At 43.7% G+C, this 19226-nt stretch overlaps 1 protein-coding gene across 7 annotated transcripts in view; it reads right to left on the bottom strand.

Annotated features, from left to right (window-relative positions):
- Positions 1–19226, bottom strand: part of LOC148054193 (single-stranded DNA-binding protein 2-like) — a 250001-nt gene that overhangs the window by 48879 nt on the left and 181896 nt on the right. For 5 of the 7 annotated variants that reach the window (XM_087770641.1, XM_087770636.1, XM_087770637.1 and 2 more), the window contains one exon: positions 1225–1284. The exons of the other annotated variants lie outside the window; for them this stretch is intronic. In XM_087770641.1, coding sequence (XP_087626767.1) covers positions 1225–1284 — 60 coding nt within the window. The remainder of the gene's footprint in view (positions 1–1224; positions 1285–19226) is intronic. 7 annotated transcript variants of the gene reach the window in all.

The raw sequence follows: 19226 nt of genomic DNA, 5'->3' as shown, positions 1-19226 counted from the left end.
GCCAAATGCTTGTGCATCTTTGTCTAACATTATTGAAACATGCAAAAAGCAGGAAGATATCTGATACTGAGTTACAGTATATCTATAACAAATATTTAACTAAAGTCCTAATATTGCACTCTCATATTGTCCCTTGATGATCACTTCAGTAATGTTAAGTCACCTGTTTCCCTTGTGAGAAAGTAGCTATGCTATAGATAACTTAACCTGCTCTCAAACATCATCAAGAGGAACATTTGAAGAAGTCTTGCAACCTGAAGTGTCCAGCTCACTAAAATTTAAACTTCAACTTTCTGGCAATGTTGTGCCAGTGCTCAAGATCATTTTGTTGACATTGTGCCATACAGACATAAACAATACCCAGAACTGAGGTTGGAGCAGAAGAGTCTCCTCATCAAGCTATGACCACAAGAAAAGCAGTCCTGGAAGTCTAAGCTGCACAAAAAAAACCTATTCCAGCTATCCTATCAACCTTTCCCAATCTTTTAATTGACTCAGTTTCATTTTCAGAGCTCAACTGATAATTTTCATCTGCTTATCTCTAACTTTTCATCTGCTAACTACTGTCTTCTCATCTATCTACACTAAGGAGAACAAAAATGTAAAAATTTGTAAAAATGCAAGAGTTATCTGCTTCCAGAACCATCTTTTCACAGATGGGCCAATAAAGGTCTCCACTGACAAACAGCAGCTCATTATTCATTCTGTAAGAGGCACAGTGTACTTTATGATATCTTTACCTCACCAATAATCTCCATAACTGCAAAGTAAAAATACTTTACAAGTCTAATAAGGAATAGGAGGGAGTGATACATTAAGTACAAAAATTCTCAGTGCTAACTGCTTAATATGGTTAGGAAAGTTTACAGACTATAACAACCATGGAGACATTCTGCTGCATTCTCAGAGGAGATAGCACTGATTGGCTAAGGTTAATGAAGCACTGCACAAGACAACTATATTCTCCCTCTGTAGACAGGCTTAATGCACAATAAATTTTGAGGTGTAGACAATAATTAAGCATAGGAAAGGGAGCTGAGAGTGGTGTGTCTTATCACACACCATATCAAAATAACCATTTAATGGTCAGACAAAATGGGGTAGAGAGAAACTAAGTGAGTTTTGTATGTCAGAGAAATTGGTAGCCAACGAGAGAACATTCCCTGTTCTCAATACTGCACCATGCCCCTGGGACACAAACATGTATCAGTGATAAATTCTTACCTGATTGGGTATTCTTAAAGGTGGCCTTGGACCTCCAGGATATCGAGGGGACATGAAAGGCTATGGAAAAAAAAAGTAGTGCTGAATAATTCAAGTTAGCTTGTAAATACTGTGTTGAGTCATTGAGCATATGGCTTGTGTCATGCTCAAACCTCAGGAATCCAGCTTGCATGCTTCCACAGAGCATCCAGTACATTATTCTGCAATGTTTATCTATAACTAAATAAATTTAAATATTCTTAGTGTATCTATCTACTAAGATACATTATTTTAAAATATAAAATTTTTCTACAGCTGTTGTGAAGGCAGATATAAACAACTTAATGCATCAACTATGAAGAATAAGAAATCATTTAGATCGTATAATCACACATCTAATTTTTTGACTGGATAAGGGGGAATACAAAAGAAAAATGTTCTTGGAAGACTCAAGGTTAAATAACAGCATAATAATTAGCAAATACTTTCCCTTCACTTTTTTATAATAGTACAGTAAAATACAATACAAGATTTAACCTGTGAGGGCACAGAGTTCAAGTTTATGTCATAAATATCTAGAACTTTTGGTGGTGGTGAACTATATTAACTCAGTATTGTACTTCTTCCATCCCTCCATACATAGCTCCATGCTCATTACAACTCTTCCTCTCTCAAAACCAAATATCCACTCAATTCTCATACCATCCTGCACTCTGTGAGATTCTAGTGGCTCTTTGCTACTACTATACTACTTTGTAGCCTAGAAAAAAGTTCAATCCCTTAAACTAGGTCCAGAAATAAATGATAAACAAATGGTAGCATCAGCAAATAACTAACATCTCTACTTGCTCCATCTCAAAGTGCGACAGCAATCTAGAAATCTAAAAAGCAGGGAGATTAGTGGCAAGTTCGAGATCTACAGGAAAAAGGCACAAACATCTGACTAAACATATGATGAAGTGGATTATTTTGGCAAACAAACATACCTATAATTCCAGAAGAAAATGAAGACTAAATGTACACTTTGACTGTGAATACAGGGACAAAAAAGACTGTTTCCTTTAAGAGCTTGAGGGGGAAAAAAAGCTTTCCATGAGGTTTCCTCTCAAACCTTCTACTAATACACCAGCATCTTCTCTCCTGTGCCTAAATTGCTGGGCAATAGGAAAGCAAAAATGCCATAAAACTTTATATTATGAAACAGAAGCTCACTTCCATTCATGAAACTGCCTAGCAGTCATAGGAGAAATGAGAGATATAAAAGAAAGGAGTCTCATAGAACTTCCCAAGAGAAATCTATTATGACAAATAAGATATTGCAGAAACCCACTCTTTGGGATCTCTTGGAAATAAAACCAAATGTATTTAACCAGAAACCATCTTCTCTGCTATAGCTAAGGTCACTAAAACTCTATGGTCAACATCATTGCTTCATGAATGCATGGCATATTTGGGCTCTGTCAGCTGTACTGTGTTATAAACTAAAATGTCAATTATCATCATTATTAGCAACCCATGCAATAATATTGGTAATAACTAGCAACATAATGATGTTACTAATAATTAGTAATATTTTTCAAATGATCTGCAGAAAAAAATTTACTGAACCTTTCACATGTCAGAATCAGATGAAAGTTGTAATAATAATCTTCTACATAAACACATGTTCCAAAAAGATACTAGAAAGAAATTTAAAATACAGATGGTTTACAAACTGGAGAATAAAAGTTAAATTACAGCTGTGAAAAGATTACATTAGTAAAAAGAGCCTTTGAAATTATGTGCTATAAAAGAGGGAGGCTTCTTCATGCCCTCTGTCTGATGGTGAGATTCTATGATATAAAGAGAGAAAAAAGGATTGTGTGTGTGGTGAAGATTGTAAACGTGGTTCTTGTGAAGCAGTAAGAGTGGGAGAAAATCAGAATCTAAACAGTTTCCTTAAAGGTCAACTAATTGCATTCTATGGAGTGCAGCACACTAGTGTACTTGATTTACTATATTCAGCAAACAGTACTTTAAGTTTATGTACAGTTGTACATCTCATAAAAGGGATCTCTCAAGTCAACCATATTTTAACATAGTATCACATTACATGATATTATTATATAATAGTGCATAATTCACAGAATGTCTACTCTTTCAACTTTTATATTTCCTTTCCTTTTGTCTCTAAATTGGAGAGACATGGATTTGATGGATGGACCACTCAGTGGATAAGGAATTGGCTGGATAAGGAATTGGCTGGATGGTCGCACTCAAAGAGTTGCAGTCAATGGCTTGATGTCCAAGTGGAGACCAGTGACGAGTGGCGTTCCTCAGGGGTCGGTATTGGGACTGGCACTGTTTAACATCTTTGTCGGAGACATGGACAGTGGGACTGAGTGCACCCTCAGCAAGTTTGCTGATGACACCAAGCTATGTGGTGCGGTTGACATGCCAGAGGGAAGGGATGCCATCCAGAGGGACCTTGACAGACTTGAGAGGTAGGCCCATGCGAACCTCATGAAGTTCAACAAGGCCAAGTGCAAGGTCCTGCACCTGGGTCGGGGCAATCCCAAGCACAAATACAGGCTGGGCGGAGAATGGATAGAGAGCAGCCCTGAGGAGAAGGACTAGTGTTAGTGTTGGTTGATGAGAAATTCAACATGACCTGGCAATGTGCGCTTGCAGCCCAGAAAGCCAACTGTATCCTGGGTTGCATCAAAAGAAGCGTGGCCAGCAGGTCGAGGGAGGTGATTCTCCCCCTCTACTCCGCTCTCATGAGGCCCCACCTGGATTACTGCATACAGCTCTGGGGCCTCCAACATAAGAAGGATATGGACCTGTTGGAGCGAGTCCAGAGGAGGGCCACAAAGATGATCAGAGGGCTGGAGCACCTCTCCTATGAGGACAGGCTGAGACAGTTGGGGTGGTTCAGCCTAGAGAAGAGAAGGCTCCAGGGAGACCTTATTGCAGCCTTCCAGTACCTTAAGGGGGCCTACAAGAAAGATGGAGAGGGACTTTTTACAAGGGCATGTAGTGATAGGACAAGGGGTAATGGCTTTAAACTGAAAGAGGGTAGATTTAGATTAGATAGAAGGAAGAAGTTCTTCAGTATGAGGGTGGTGAGGCACTGGAACAGGTTGCTCAGAGAAGTTGTGGATGCCCCATCCCTGGAAATGTTCAAGGCCAGGTTGGATGGGGCTTTGAGCAACCTGGTCTAGTGGAAGGTGTCTCTGCCCATGGCAGGGGCTTTGGAACCAGATGATCTTTAAGGTCCCTTCCAACCCAACCCAACCCAACCCAACCCAACCCAACCCAACCCATTCTATTCTATTCTATTCTATTCTATTCTATTCTATTCTATTCTATTCTATTCTATTCTATTCTATTCTATTCTATTCTATCAAGCAGGATGGAACTCATTTTATCACCTTTAATTCTAGCTACGAAGTCCCCTCTCTTCCCAATGGCTTTACTGTTCTATTCAGTTTATAAAAATACCAAAAAAAAAGCAACATATTTTTGTACAGAATCGAAAGCTTATAAAAAGTGCTTTTCATCCTCATGTCAATGCTGCAGAAAATGTAAGAGTATAAAGTTCTGAAACAGATCCTCCCGCTGCATTAAGCAGAGGTTTGCTCACACAAAATCAAAATTTTACTTTTCAAAATATGACTCATTTTGTTTCCAGTGCTGGAAAAAATGGCAATGCCCTGGAAAACCAGGAAACTACATAAGGATTAGGGGAAGACAATAGTTTAAACAGTTCAAAGAGGTTTAAAAATAAACAAAAACATTTCAAAATCAATGTAGATATACACACTATGGGCCTGCAAAGATCAGTCTGAGAGATATCTGTGCTGTTTAACTTTAGTCATGTGATTTAGCAGCAGGAATTAGGTATCTTCATTCCTTGTACAAACAACCACCCCTCAGTGGACAATTCAAAATGGTTTTAAAGAGACACTGGAGGATTTTTCCCTCCTTATCTTTCTTACTATTGGATGCTTGTTCAAATTAGCAATTTGGGAGGATGTTCTGCAAGTGCAAAGGGGCTAACATAGAGGATCATGTACCCAGTAGAATAGCTTCTAGGAGACTAACACATGTGAGCTAGATTAAAGTGACTGCAAGGACTGAGTGAACCTGTAAATGAACTGGTTTACACTCCACACTGTCTTGGAATCAGAAGAGATGTAAAGGTGCCATCTGTATTTATTTGGGAGGCTTCAATGATCAATGACTTTAAAAAACGACAGAAGCAAACTACATGACAATTCCTTTACATTACATATGCACTTTAGAAATAAGGTTTAGAGGTTAGCTCAATTAGAACAAATCTTAACAAATTTGCTGCGAAACAGTAACACATTTAAAAACATACTTATATGTGCAAAAGGTATAGTCAGTGGTAGAATTTAATTTTTAAAAAATCCACCAAATTAAAAAAAGTGAACTGTGAATTATAAACAACCTGTTTCCTCCAAATCTCAGTTGACACTTGATGACTTAAATATTTAGCAGTGTCTCCCAGGTGAGTTAAGTACAATCTCAATGTTTTTATCTACCTGAGTGCCTTGGAAAAAAAAAAAAAAAGATTCTTTTATATAGATGCAGACATGGCAAACTTTTCATCAGCCAGGTAATAAAAAAGATGAAGATAACTGGGGTTTCATTAAATATGCATTTAAATGTTTCTCATAATTGCACTGCAAAATTAAGCAACCTGAGTCAGATCTTCCACGCTGCAAATTGTCACTAACTTGAAGAAACACAATGAATTCCACTGGATTAGAACCTAGAACTCTATATTCACCTATGTTAAAACTGAAAAAAATAATTAAAAGGCAAAGAAAATCCTATAAAAACAACAGTAGACTATCGTGGCCTGAATGAAGTGACACCACCACTGAGTGCTGCTGTACCAGACATGCTAGAGCTCCAGTATGAACTGGAGTCAAAGGCAGCCAAGTGGTATGCCACAATTGACATTGCCAATTAGTTTTTCTCAATTCCTTTGGCAGCAGAGTGCAGGCCACAGTTTGCTTTCACATGGAGGGGTGTCCAATACACCTGGAGTCAACTGCCCCAGGGGTGGAAGCACAGCCCCATCATTTGTCATGGACTAATCCAAACTGCATTGGAACAGGGTGATGCCCCCGAACATCTACAATATATCAATGACCTCATCGTGTGGGGCAACAAGGCAGAAGAAGTGTTTGAGAAGGGAAAAAGAGTAATTCAGATTCTTCTGAAAGCTGGTTTCGCCATAAAGAAAAGCAAGGTCAAGGGACCTGCATGGGAGATTCAGTTCTTGGGAATAAAATGGCAGGATGGACATCGTCATGTGGATAGATCGTGCAGTAGCTCTTGGGCCTGTCCGGACAGGGCCAGGTGTGCAAAATGTACTCTACAGTGCAGCTGGGGAGCATGGTCTCACCTGGAGCCTCTGGCAGAAAACATCAGGAGAAACCCAAGGTCGACCATTAGGGTTTTGGAGCCGGGGGCTATCAAGGATCAGAAGCCCACTACATCCTGACTGAAAAAGAGATACTAGCAGCATATGAGGGGGTTCGAGCAGCTTCAGAAGTTGTTGGTACAGAAGCATATCTCCTCTTGGCACCGCGATTGCCCATGCTACACTGGATGTTCAAAGAAAACATTCCCTCTACACATCATGCAACCAGCGCTACATGGAGTAAGTGGGTAGCACTGATCACACAACGAGCTCAACTGGGGAAACCCAGCCACCCACGCTGGAGGCCATCACGCAGGTCACTCATGAATGTGAAACAGGTGCTGCAATCAAGCGAGCCACACGAGTAAAATCTCCCCGGAACAGAGGGTGGTGGCTGGGTTTTTGATATGGCAAGGCCTGGCAAATTGACTATATTGGACCACTGCCACGAACACGCCAAGGCAAGCGCTACGTGCTCACCATGGTGGAAGCGACTACCGGTTGGCTAGAAACATACCCTGTAAACCATGCCGCTGCCTGAAACACCATCTTAGGCCTTGAAAGGCAAATTTCGTGGCTACGTGGTACCCCAGAAAGAATTGAATCAGACAATGGGACTCATTTCCAAAATAACCTCATAAACTCCTGGGCCAAGAAACATGGCATTGACTGGGCGTATCACATCCCCTATCACCCACAAGCCTCTGGAAAGACTGAGAGATATAATGGACTGTTAAAGACTATGTTGAGAGCATTGGGCAATGGGGCATGGAAGCACTGGGATACAAATTTAGCAGAAGCCACTTGGCTTGTTAATACCAGGGGATCTGCTGATCTTCCTGGTCCTGCCCAAACCAAGCCCCTACATACTGTGGGAGAAGATAAGGTCCCCGTAGTACACATAGGGAAGTGGCTGAGGAAGGCAGTGTGGATTGCTCCTTCCTTGGGAAAAGGCAAACCCATTCGTGGGACTGTCTTCTCTCAAGGACCTGGGTGTACTTGGTGGGTAATGCAGAAGGATGGGGAGACCCGGTGTGTGCCTCAAGCAGGTTTAACCTTGGGGGAAAAATAATCTGTGATGTGAGTTGTATGTTGTAGGAAGTAATGTAGCAGGAACGACCTGAACCAACGAAGAGTGAGTTTCGCAAGGAACCAGACAAGTGCAAACCAAGCTGGTGTTGGCGCCCAACAATTGAACATACTGCTTCTCTTGTCCTGAACACTCATCTTGACAGATGGGGCCCAAGTCATAGCCTGTTTGTGAACATCTGGAGGAGTGGAGGAAGCCCATGGAACGGAATAGTAATATCTATCTGTTAAAGGACAGGGGACTTTAGTTAATGGGAATGTATAAATCTGTATGTTGGGTATAAAGATGGTTTAAGTATGTAGTTTAAGTTGTAAGTGTTGGTAAGAAGGGTTTTCAGTAATGAGAATCAAATACAATGGGATGGTTAGAAGAGATATATATACATGTACTAAATTATGTGGGACCTGAGCATGACGCAAATGGTATGGAATAAGGGGTGGAGGTTGTATTGGGTCTGGCTGAGATGGAGTTAATTTTCCCCATAGCAGCCCTCATAGTGCTGTGCTTTGTATTGGTAGCTGGAAGGGTGTTGATAACACATCAGTGTTTTGGCTACTGCTGGGCAGTGTTCCCACAGCAACAAGGCTATCTCTCTAACACTCCCCCTTCACCAATAGGCTGGGGGTGGGCAAGATCTTGGGAGGGGACATAGCCAGGACAGCTGACCCAGACTGACCAAAGGGATATTCCATACCATATGATGTCTGCTCAGCAATAAATCTAAGAGAAAGAAGGAGGAAGTGGGGGGCATTCGTTATTTACGACATTTGTCTTCCAGAGCAACTGCTACTGAACCCCTGCTTCCCGGGAAGTGGCTGGACATTGCCTGCTGATGGGAAGTAGAGAATAAAATCTTTGTTTTCCTTTTGCTTCTGCACACAGCCTTTGCTTTTGCTTTTATTAAACTGCCTTTATCTTGACCCACGAGGTTTTTTCCATCTCATTTTCTCCCCCCTCCCTGTCCTGCTGAGGAGGGGAGTGATAGAGCAGCTTGGTGGCACCTGGCATCCAGCCAAGGTCAACCCACCACATACCTGAATGCAACTTGCACTTAAAATGGATGCGTTGGCATGTATCATAGAATAGAGGTGTACCAGGAATTCAAAATTTCCATGACAAAACTTCTAAAAGTTTAAGTAAATATTTTTTCATTCATACCTGTCCTGGTTACTTTTTTTTCGATTCTCTCCCCCATCCCACTGGGGTGGGTGGGGGGGAGTGAGCGAGCAGCTGTGTGGTGCTTAGTTGCCGACTGGGGTTAAACCATGACAATACCATACCATGATATGTAAGTATAAAATATGAATTTCTTCAGATCTCATTGTCCTCAGGAAGAACAGAGTGAAGCTAGTACTAAATACTTTGAAGATCTCACTAGGCCTAAATCTAAGAGAACTTTCAAATATAACACTTCTCTACTCTACAGAACTAACTGTTCTGAGAAAAACTGTCCTCAGACCAAAAACTGGAAATAAGATTGTTTGTTAAAATCTTAGCCTCTTTGAATTCTATGAACTAATTCCTTCTGATCACAACTAAATGAGTTTACCTCATCTTAGATTATTTTCATAGAACCATAGAATGGTTTGGGTTGGAACGGACCTTTAAAGATCATCTAGTTCCAACTTCCCTGACATGGGCAGGGACATCTGTCACTAGATCAGGTTGCTCAAAGCCCTGGCCAATCTGACCTTGAACATTTCCAATGATGGAGCATCCACAACTTCTTTGGACAACCTGTTCCAGTGTCTCACCACCCTCATTGTAAAGAATGTCTTCCTTATGTCCAGTCTGAATCGACCCTCTTTCAGTTTAAAACTGTTATCACTTGTCCTGTCACCACAGGCCCTGATAAAAAGTCTCTCTCCATCTTTCCTATAAGCCCCCTTTAAGTATTGAAAGGCCAAAATAAGGTATCCCGGGAGCCTTCTCCAGGCTGAACAACCCCTAACTCTCAGCCTTTCTTCAGAGGAGAGCTATTCCATCCCTCTGATCATTTTCGTGGCCCTCCTCTGGACCCACTCCAACAGAACCATTTCTTTTTTGTGCTGGGGGACCCAGAGTTGGATGTGGTACTCCGGGTGGGGTCTCATGAGAGCAGAGTGGAGGAGGACAATCACCTCCCTCGACCTGCTGGCCATGCTTCTTTTTATGTAGCCCAGGATACAATTGGCTTTCTGGGCTGCAAGTGCACATTGCTGGTTCATGTCCAATTTTTCATCCACCAGTACCCCCAAATCCTTCTCCGCAGGGCTGCTCTCAATCCATTCATCTTCCAGCCTGTATCCATGTTTGGGATTGCCCCGACCCAGGTTCAGGACCTTGAACTTATCATAGAACAGATAATGAGATATTCTGTATTTATCATAGAATGTCCTGAGTTGGAAGGGACCCACAAGGATCATTGAGTCCAACTCCTGTCCCTGCATAGGACAACCCCAAAATTCACACCATATGTCTGAGGGCGTTGTCCAAATGCTTCTTAAATGTTGTCAGGCTTGGCACCATGACTACCTCCCAGGGGGAGGCCTTGTTGAACTTCATGAGGTTTGCAAGGGCCTACTCCTCAAGCCTCTCAAGGTCCCTCTGGATGACATCCCTTCCCTCAGGCGAATCAACTGCACCACTCAGCTTGGAGTCATCTGCAACCTTGCTGAGGGTGCACTCAATCCCACTATCTATGTTATTGATGAAGGTATTGAATAGTATTTGTCCCAGTACAGACCCTTGAGGAACACCACTCGTTAGTGGTTTCCACTTGGACATTAAGCCGTTGACTGTAACTCTTTGGACACAGCCAGCCAGCCAGTTCCTTATCCATCTAACAGTCCACCCATCAAATCCATATCCTTCCAATTTAGAGAGAAGGATATTGTGGGGGACCGTGTCAAAGGCCTTACAGAAGTCCAGATAGATGACATCCGTAGCTCTTCCCTTGTCCGCTGATGCAGTCAGTCCATCGTAGAAGGCCACTAAATAGTCAGGCACGATTTGCCCTTAGGGAAGCCATGTTGGCTGTCTCTCATCACCTCCCTGACTTCCATATGTCTTGACATGTCTTCCAGGAGGATCTGTTCCATGATCTTACTGGGCACCGAGGTAAGAATGACTAGTTGGTCATTCCCAGGGTCCTCCTTTCTACCCTTTTTAAAAATGGATGTGATGTAATTTTTCCTTTTCTCCAGTCAGTGGGGACTTCACCTGACTGCCACGATTTTTCCAATATGATGGAGTGGCTTGGCAACTACATCAGCCAATTCCCTCAGGACCCTGGGATGCATCTCATTGAGTCCTATGGACTTGTGTGTGTTCAGGTTCCTCAGATGGTCTCGAACTTGATCTTCTCCTACAATGGGAGGGACTTCATTTCCCCAGTCCCTGCCTTGAGGTTCAGGGGCTTGAGAGATGTGGGAAGAGAGATTGCCAGTGAAAATGGAAGCAAAAGAGTTGTTGAGTACTTCAGCCTTCTCCATGTCCGTTGTCACCAGATCCCCTGTGTCATTTATCGGGGAGGGGGTGTACAATTTTTTTTTCTTCCTTTTCTGACCAACGTACCTGTAGAAGCCCTTCTTATGAATCTTCACATTCCTTGCCAAATTCAGCTCCAACTGTGCCTTAGCTTTCCTGAGCCCACCCCTACACATCTGGGCAGCATCCCTATATTCTTCCCAGGATACATGTCCCTGGTTCCACTGCCTGTGCATTTCCTTCTTACACTTTAGTTCGACGGGGATGTCCTTCCTCAGCCATGTGGGTCTCCTGCCTTCCTTTCCCAATTTCTTGCACATGGGAATCCATAGTTCTTGTGTTCTAAGAAAAATGTCCTTAAAGAGCTGCCAGCTCTGTTCTGCTCCTTTATCCCTGAGGGCAGTTTCCCAGCGGTTCCCACCCACTAATTCCTTAAACAACTGAAAGTTCACTTTCCTAAGTTTTAGGGTCCTGACTGTACTTCTCACCTGGCCTATATCCCTCAAGATCATGAATTCCACAAGGGCATGCTACAGCCAATCTTGTCCTCTCCAGTGAGTTCCTCTGCATTAGTGAGCAACAGGTCCAGTAACGCTTCCTCTCTGGTTGGGCTGTCTATCACCTGGATTAGGAAGTTATCCTCTATGTACTCCAAGAGTTTCCTGGACTGCTTGCAGCTTGCTGTGCTGCTTTTCCAGCAGATGTCAGGGTGATTGAAGTCCCCCAGCAGGATCAGGGCCTGTGAGTGTGATGCTTCCTGCAGTCGAAGTCAGAACACTTCATCAACAGGCTCCCTTTGATTGGGCAGCCTGTAGTAAACACCAACCACAAGGTTTCTTTTGTTGGCTTGGTCGCTAATTTTCACCCATAAGCTCTCAACCTGTACACTGCTGTTTTTCAAGGACAGCTTTGTGCAATCAATCCAATTTTTTATGCAGAGGGCAACCCCCCCTCCCCCACCTCTCCTTCCTTGCCTGTCCCTCCTGAACAGTTTATAGTCATCTATTGCAGTGCTTCAGTTATGTGATTCATCCCACCAAGTTTCAGTGATAGCAATCAGATCATAGCTTTCCAGCTGCACAGTGGCTTCCAGCTCCTCTTGCTTGTTACCCATGCTGTGTGCACTGGTATAGAGACACTTCAGTTGGACTGTTGACTGTCTCACCTTTTTGGTGGAACCTTTTTGGAGGGTTGGGGGGCATTCCTCACTAATCTGCTAGCTGTGCTTATCCACCCCGTTGCTTGTGAGTACACAAGTATCACAGCTTTGGACACCATCCCCCAAGTTCGTTAGTTTAAAATGTGATTCACTGTCAGCCACTCTGCCAGCGAAGATTCTCTTTCCTCTTCTAGATAGGTGGATCCCATCTCTCCCCGATAATCTGTATTCATCTAAGGACATCCCATGATTGTAGAAACCAAAGCCTTGGCGATGACACCAGTCACAAAACCAGGTGTTGATTTGTATGATGCGTCGACTTCTGCCCGCACCCCTATCCCTGACTGGCAAGATAGAGGAGAAGATCACTTGGGCTCCTGTCCCCTTCACTTGTGCCCCCAGGGCTCTGAAGTCCTGCTTTATCTTGCCCAGGTTGTGCTTTACTATGTCATTGGTGCCCACATGGAAAAGAAGTAGGGGATAGTAGTCTGTGCTTTTTACCACTTGTGGCAGTCTTTCTGTGACATCCCGGATCTTGGCTCCTGGCAAGCAGCAAACTTCCCTTGACTGTATATCAGGCTGGCAGATGGATGTCTCAGTGCCTCTCAGCGCCTCTCAGCAGAGTCACCCACTACTAGCACTCGCTGCTTCCTTTTGCAGCTTTTAGGGTGTGCAACTGGTGCAGTTTCTCCCTGTGTGTCTTGCTCATTGGCTTCATCCATCGCTAAGATTTTGCATTTGTTGCTGGTTGGTACATATGAGGAAATGAGAGGGGAAATGATATCCTGTTGCCACAAGTCACCAGAGACCATGGTGCCTCCTTCTCCAAGGTGCTGTCTGTTCGCTGTTGACATTCTTTGTCTGGTAGTCCTTGGAGGTCAGTGCCCTAGTATTTCTTCTTGCAACGCCTCAAATAGTACTCTATTTCTTGTTCCCCCTCCCTAATACAGCATAACCTGCTGACTTCCTCCTGCAGCTTCTCCACCCAATGCCTGAGTGATTCCACCAGAGCACACCTTGCACAGGTGGAGCTTCCACCCTCCTCCACCCAGGAGTGTGGGGTGCAGTCTTTGCAGTCCTCCACCTGGACAGCAGCTTCCCTGATAGGAAGCTCTGTCTGGGTGGGTGCCTCCATTCATCCCAGGCTAGCCTGGCTAGGTGGCTGATTCCCATCTTCTGCAGAGTTCAGCCCTTTCCTGGTCTCTGCCACCATGCTTCCAATGTTCTCAAAGCACTGTTTAATATGCCTTTCTAATTCCCCGGAGGCCTCAAGCTGCTGGGTAGGCAAAAACTGCTGCTGCTGTTCTATTAGAACCTTGTGTAAAACTTTGACTGCAGATATTATATGCATCCTCAAATATCTGGACCTGAAGGTAAATAATTGCTACATTCTTATTTCACTCCTGCTGCACTCCTACTATTTCAGTATCAGATAGGGTGGCAAAAATAGGGATGAAGACTAGGTCATGTTGATCTCTGTGGACAGGCATACCAAGACATTTACAAATTACTAACTCTGATGCTTAAAAATGGCACAGAAAATGTCCTAAATTATTTTATTAACATAGTAGCTAAGTGCTTTCCTCACATCGTAACTCCATATACAGCACAGATCATCAGTGTAATGAATATGGTTGTATTGGGTGCAGGTGGCAAGGTTTTGGTAGCAGAGGGGCTGCAGGGGTGGCTTCTGTGGGAAGTGGTCAGGGGCTGCCCTGTGCTGGACATGGCCAGTTCCAGCCGGCTCTGCAACAGCCCCACTTCAGGCCACAGCTGAGCCCATCAGTGGAGTTGGTGGCGCCTCTGTGAAAACATATTTAAGAAAGGGAAAAAATGCTGGACAGAGACGGAAAGAGGGAAAAAAAAGAGTGAGAAACAGCAGAGGGAACACCAAAGTCAGAGAAGGAGGGGGAGGAGGTGCTCCATGGCACCAGAGCAGATATCTACCCTGCAGCCTGTAGAGAGCCCACGCTGGAACAGAGTTTCCTGACAGGAACTGTGACTGGAAGCAAGATTATTTTAGACGAGAATTTCAGATATGTATATAGTCATCTTATCCTTAAGGAATCTAAGATAGTTTTATCATTTTTATTGCCAAAGCAATCCATAATCTTTAAAAAGGATTTTCTCTTATGACATTCCTTTTTGTTTGTGGAAAAGCAAGAAAAAAGAGAAATGAAATTACTTAACTTGGATTACCCAGGAGAAATGTAGCTAATTTAGGAATGAACTGCACACATGGTTTTAAGATCCAGCACTCTGATTTCCAACCATTTGCTTTCTCTGAGGCTCTTTATCTAAGAAAGGAACTTTCAGATGTGCTGACTCTCCAGAAATCCCAGTCATTGAATTGCATTTGACCCACCATTACAGCCAGATACAGTCAACTCTAAAATTTGTTTAGGTTCTCCTATTTGGGATTTAAGAGCTTCATATCACAAAACTGTTATCTCTTCCGGTAGTCCCACACATTGAGTTTTGCAGCAAATGAAGCAGAAGCAGATTCAGTTACTGTTTAACACCAATTTATTTCCAGAGTATAACCTATCCTATGTACTGAAAGAAGACAAGGTCCTGTGGATAAAAAAATATGTAGCTCTGAAATTAAAAGTTATATTAAAATACATACTTGTGGTAGGTTGACCCTGACTGGATGCCAGGTGCCCACCAAAGCCGCTCTATCACTCCCCCTCCTCGACTGGACTCGGAGAAAATATAACGAAAGGCTCATAGGTCGAGATAAGGACAGGGAGAGATCATTCACCAATTACTGTGACAGGCAAAACAGACGCGACTTGGGGAAATTAGTTTAATTTATTACCAATCAAATCAGAGTAAGGTAATGAGAAAATAAAAACTAAATCTTACAACACCTTCCCCCCCCCCCCCCCCCCCCCCCTTCTTCCCGGGCTTAACTTTATTCCCAATTTCTCTACCTGCTTCCCCCCCGCAGCACAAGGGGATGGGGAATGGGGGTTGCGGTCAGTTCATCACATGTTGTCTCTGCCACTCCTTCCTCTTCAGGAGGAGGACTCCTCATACTCTTCCCCTGCTCCAGCGTGGGGTCCCTCCCACAGGAGACAGTCCTCCATGAACTTCTCCATTGTGAGTCCTTCCCATGGGCTGCAGTTCTTCACGAACTGCTCCAGTGTGGGTCCCTTCCATGGGGCGTAGTCCTTCAGGAACACACTGCTCCAGTGTGGGTCCCCCACAGGGTAACAAGTCCTGACAGCAAACCTGCTCCAGCGTGGGCTCATCTCTCCATGGGTTCACAGGTCCTGCCAGGAGCCTGCTTCCCATGGGGTCACAGCCTCCCTCAGGGCACATCCACCTGCTCGGGTGCAGGGTCCTCCATGGGCTGCAGGTGGATATCTGCTCCACCATTAACCTCCATGGGCTGCAGGGGGGCAGCCTGCCTCACCATGGTCTTCACCACAGGCTGCAGGGGAATCTCTACTCCGGTGCCTGGAGCACCTCCTTCCCCTCCTTCTTCACTGACTTTGGTGTCTGCAGAGTTGTTCCTCTCACATATTCTCACACCAGTGGTGGGTCCGTCTTGGAGCCGGCTGACATTGTCTCTATTGGACATGGGGGAAGCTTCTAGCAGCTTCTCACAGAAGTCACCCCTGTACCACCCCCGCTGCCAAAGCCTTGCCATGCAAACCCAATACAATACTGTATTGGGTCTGGCTGGGATGGAGTTAACTTTCTTCATAGAAGCTGGTATGGTGCTGTGCTTTGCATTTGTGGCTAAACCAGCATTGATAACACACCAATGTTTTGGCTATTGCTGAGCATTGCTTGCACAGCATCGAGGCTTTCTCTGTTTCTCACTCTGTCCCCTCAGCAAGTAGGCTGGGGGATTTTAGTGGTCCTGACCAGAAGACCATTTTGACCAGAAGACCATTTTACATCGAGGAGTTAGGGATGCACATAACAGTTAACCTGAGCAGTCCCAGGCCTGTGCTGTGCTGTGCTGCGCTGCACTATATTAGCCCTAATATCATTGCTGTTCTGCAGTTATTTTCACAACCAGTATTTGTTTTACTTGTCATTATCCTTGTACTATTATTATTCGTAGTGACTAGCTTATGTATAAGACACTTTCTATTAGCTGAACTGCTTACCAATAAAATCTGTAAATTATAATACATTTAAGAAAGGTAAACTGCATATGGATCAAGGGGTGGAATGTAGTGATTCTGACCAGGAGACCACAGTACGTCGAGGAGTTAGTGATCCACATAACAGTTAACCTGGGTAGGCCCAGGCCTGCACTGTGCTGCACAAATCCTTTGGCTGCAGGATAAACTCAGCTGGCTCATTGTAACAGAGGAGCCTGCAGGCAGTTCCCGCTTGCTGCGATTATGCCACCTGCATGGCCTTGCCTTTATCTAACAGTGCAGCAAGAAGTTCTCATGAGAGCATCCTTTCTGTTTGCCAGCAGAAATGATGAATAGAGTTGTTTCCTTGTAAGAAAAGCCTATAACAGCTTGAATGACCTAACTGTGGGAGTCTTCTCTACAGACAGGGTCTGCAAAGCATGCTGCATGTGGGTCAGAGTCCTGTTCGATGCTACACCGGTCGGGGTTCCCAGCATCTAAAGGGACAAGAATATCTATGTTTTTCTCTTCTTATAGTGTTAGCTCTAATAAATAGCATTTTAAATGTTACCTTACAGAATCTGTGTGCCTTTCTTGCTGGGATCATCACGGACCAGCACCTCCCAGTGCAAAAAAGGGGTATGTAAGAAGCTGGGAGGGAACACAACCTGGACAGCTGACCCAGGTTGACCAAAGGGATATTCCATACCATATGATGTCGTGCTCAGCAATAAAAGGTCAGGGAAAGGAGGAGGAAGCGGAGATGTTTGTGGTTATGGCATTTGTCTTCCCAAGTAACTGTTAATGTGTGCTGAGGCCCTGCTTTCCAGGAAGTGGCTAAATATCTGCCTGCTGATGAGAAGCAGTAAATGAATTCCTCTTTTTCCTTTGCTTGCACGTACAGGTTTTGAGGCTATTGGCCAGGGTCAACTCACCACATTTAGCAAAGCATCCAGTGTTTGACTATAGGAGCGATTACATACTAGTGTACTGAATTCTTTTTCTTTTATAAAAAATAAAGGACAGAATTAACAGCGAAACTGGAACTCGTGTAAGGTTTCTTGGTTTCCAGCACAGTCCCTATGTTGGAGATATGCGAGAAATAAGGCAAAGGATGTTAAGGCAGAGGACGTTAATCAGCCTCTGTAAACAGTTAACAAGACCTGGCCTAAGAGAAGAAACAGGAGGACACCACAAAACAGTCAAGCAAGGAAATACCAAGATAAGCATGAGAAAACAAGGCCACTGATAAAGCGAAGTGAGAATCACTTGTACCATGAGTGAACTATCCTAATTAACATAGTAAAAACCACACCTCCAGCAATAAAGCCCCCAGCCCAAGCAAAGACCCTTACCCACTGAGCATGGGCTGTAAATTTAAAACACACTGTACCTTTAAGTGGAGACGAGCCTTGCAAGAACCAATAGAAGCAAGGATGAATAAGTGGAATTGTGAAAACACTGATAACAGCTACTCAGAATGTATAAAATGTCACTGTATGTTAACCAAGGTGTGCTAGCTTTGTGGAGGTACCACCTAGCACCCATCTCTACACAGACAGGAAATAAACAAATGTCTCAACTCTGTGTGTTATTTGGCTTTTTTGCACACTGGGTAAAAGAACCCTGCTTTTTAGGACAACATTTTGGCGACCCAGATGGGACTGCCACAGAGCCTTGCCCGGATTGTCTTGCCATTCCCGACAAAGGAGAAATGGACCGAGCAGGACTCCAGCGTGCACTGACCTGTTGATTGGGGACTCCTCCGGCTCATCTTTGTTGTTGGGCGGTAAGCATGACTCAAAGGTGCAATGCGCAAAAGAGATATTTGTACGGAATAACGGGGAATCGTCCATTGGTAAGTAGTTGTTTTGTTTGCTCTGCATAAGTTGCATCAGGAGAGACTCGCAGCAGTAGCTTGTTAGTAAACTTCTAGTCTCTACACATAGATGCGTGGTGAAATAAGGGGTCTTTCACCTTTGCCAACAGAGAGTCGGAGCTGAGTGTATGAAGCTTTGGGAAAAAATATGGGGACAAATACTTCCAAAGAGATTCCTCCTTGTTCTCTTCTTGGGTGCATTTTGAAAAACTGGAAGAAATTTGGAGGGGATCCCATGGCAAAAGACAAAATGAAAATGTATTGTAATCAATGGTGGCCAAATTACAAATTGGATTGTGGGAAAATGTGGCCACAGAATGAGTTTTTAAAGTGTAGTATTATATTACAGCTGATGCTATTTTGTCGACGAATAGATAAATGGGAAGAGGTGCCATATGTTGATGCTTTTATGACTTTATATAGAAAATCAGACATCCAAAAGAGTTGTGGTATAAAAAATGATATGATTATGTTTGCTGGATCAGAAACTAAAAAGAATGAACATTCTCAGAATAGCAATAATTGTAAAATGGTGGAAGGGGGGAAGAAGATCCTTTAGTAGGGAATTTGCAAGTGAGAGATGGGGGCTGGTGGGAAGAAGACTGGATAGGAGGTCTGAGCTAAGACCAGGAAAAGAAGAAAGGGGAACGGGAAGGAATGCTGGAAAGGAGTGTTACTGTTGTGAGAACTTAGGGCATATAGAGTGGGAATGCCCACTCCGGCTGCGGGAAAAGACAAAAGAAGGAAATTATCACCAGAGGAAATTACAAAGAGTGGACGGAGCGAGCGGCATGCCTATATCCCAATTGATAGAAATAGCATATAAAGTATATGAGAATCGGGATGAAAAGGAGAAGCAGGAAAAACAAAACAGAATTAAATTG

Source organism: Nipponia nippon, unplaced genomic scaffold, assembly GCF_047370975.1.
Source record: "Nipponia nippon isolate SJK-2023a ecotype South Korea unplaced genomic scaffold, ASM4737097v1 scaffold_33, whole genome shotgun sequence".
Taxonomy (NCBI): domain Eukaryota; kingdom Metazoa; phylum Chordata; class Aves; order Pelecaniformes; family Threskiornithidae; genus Nipponia; species Nipponia nippon.
This window is presented reverse-complemented; position numbering and strand designations above follow the sequence as displayed.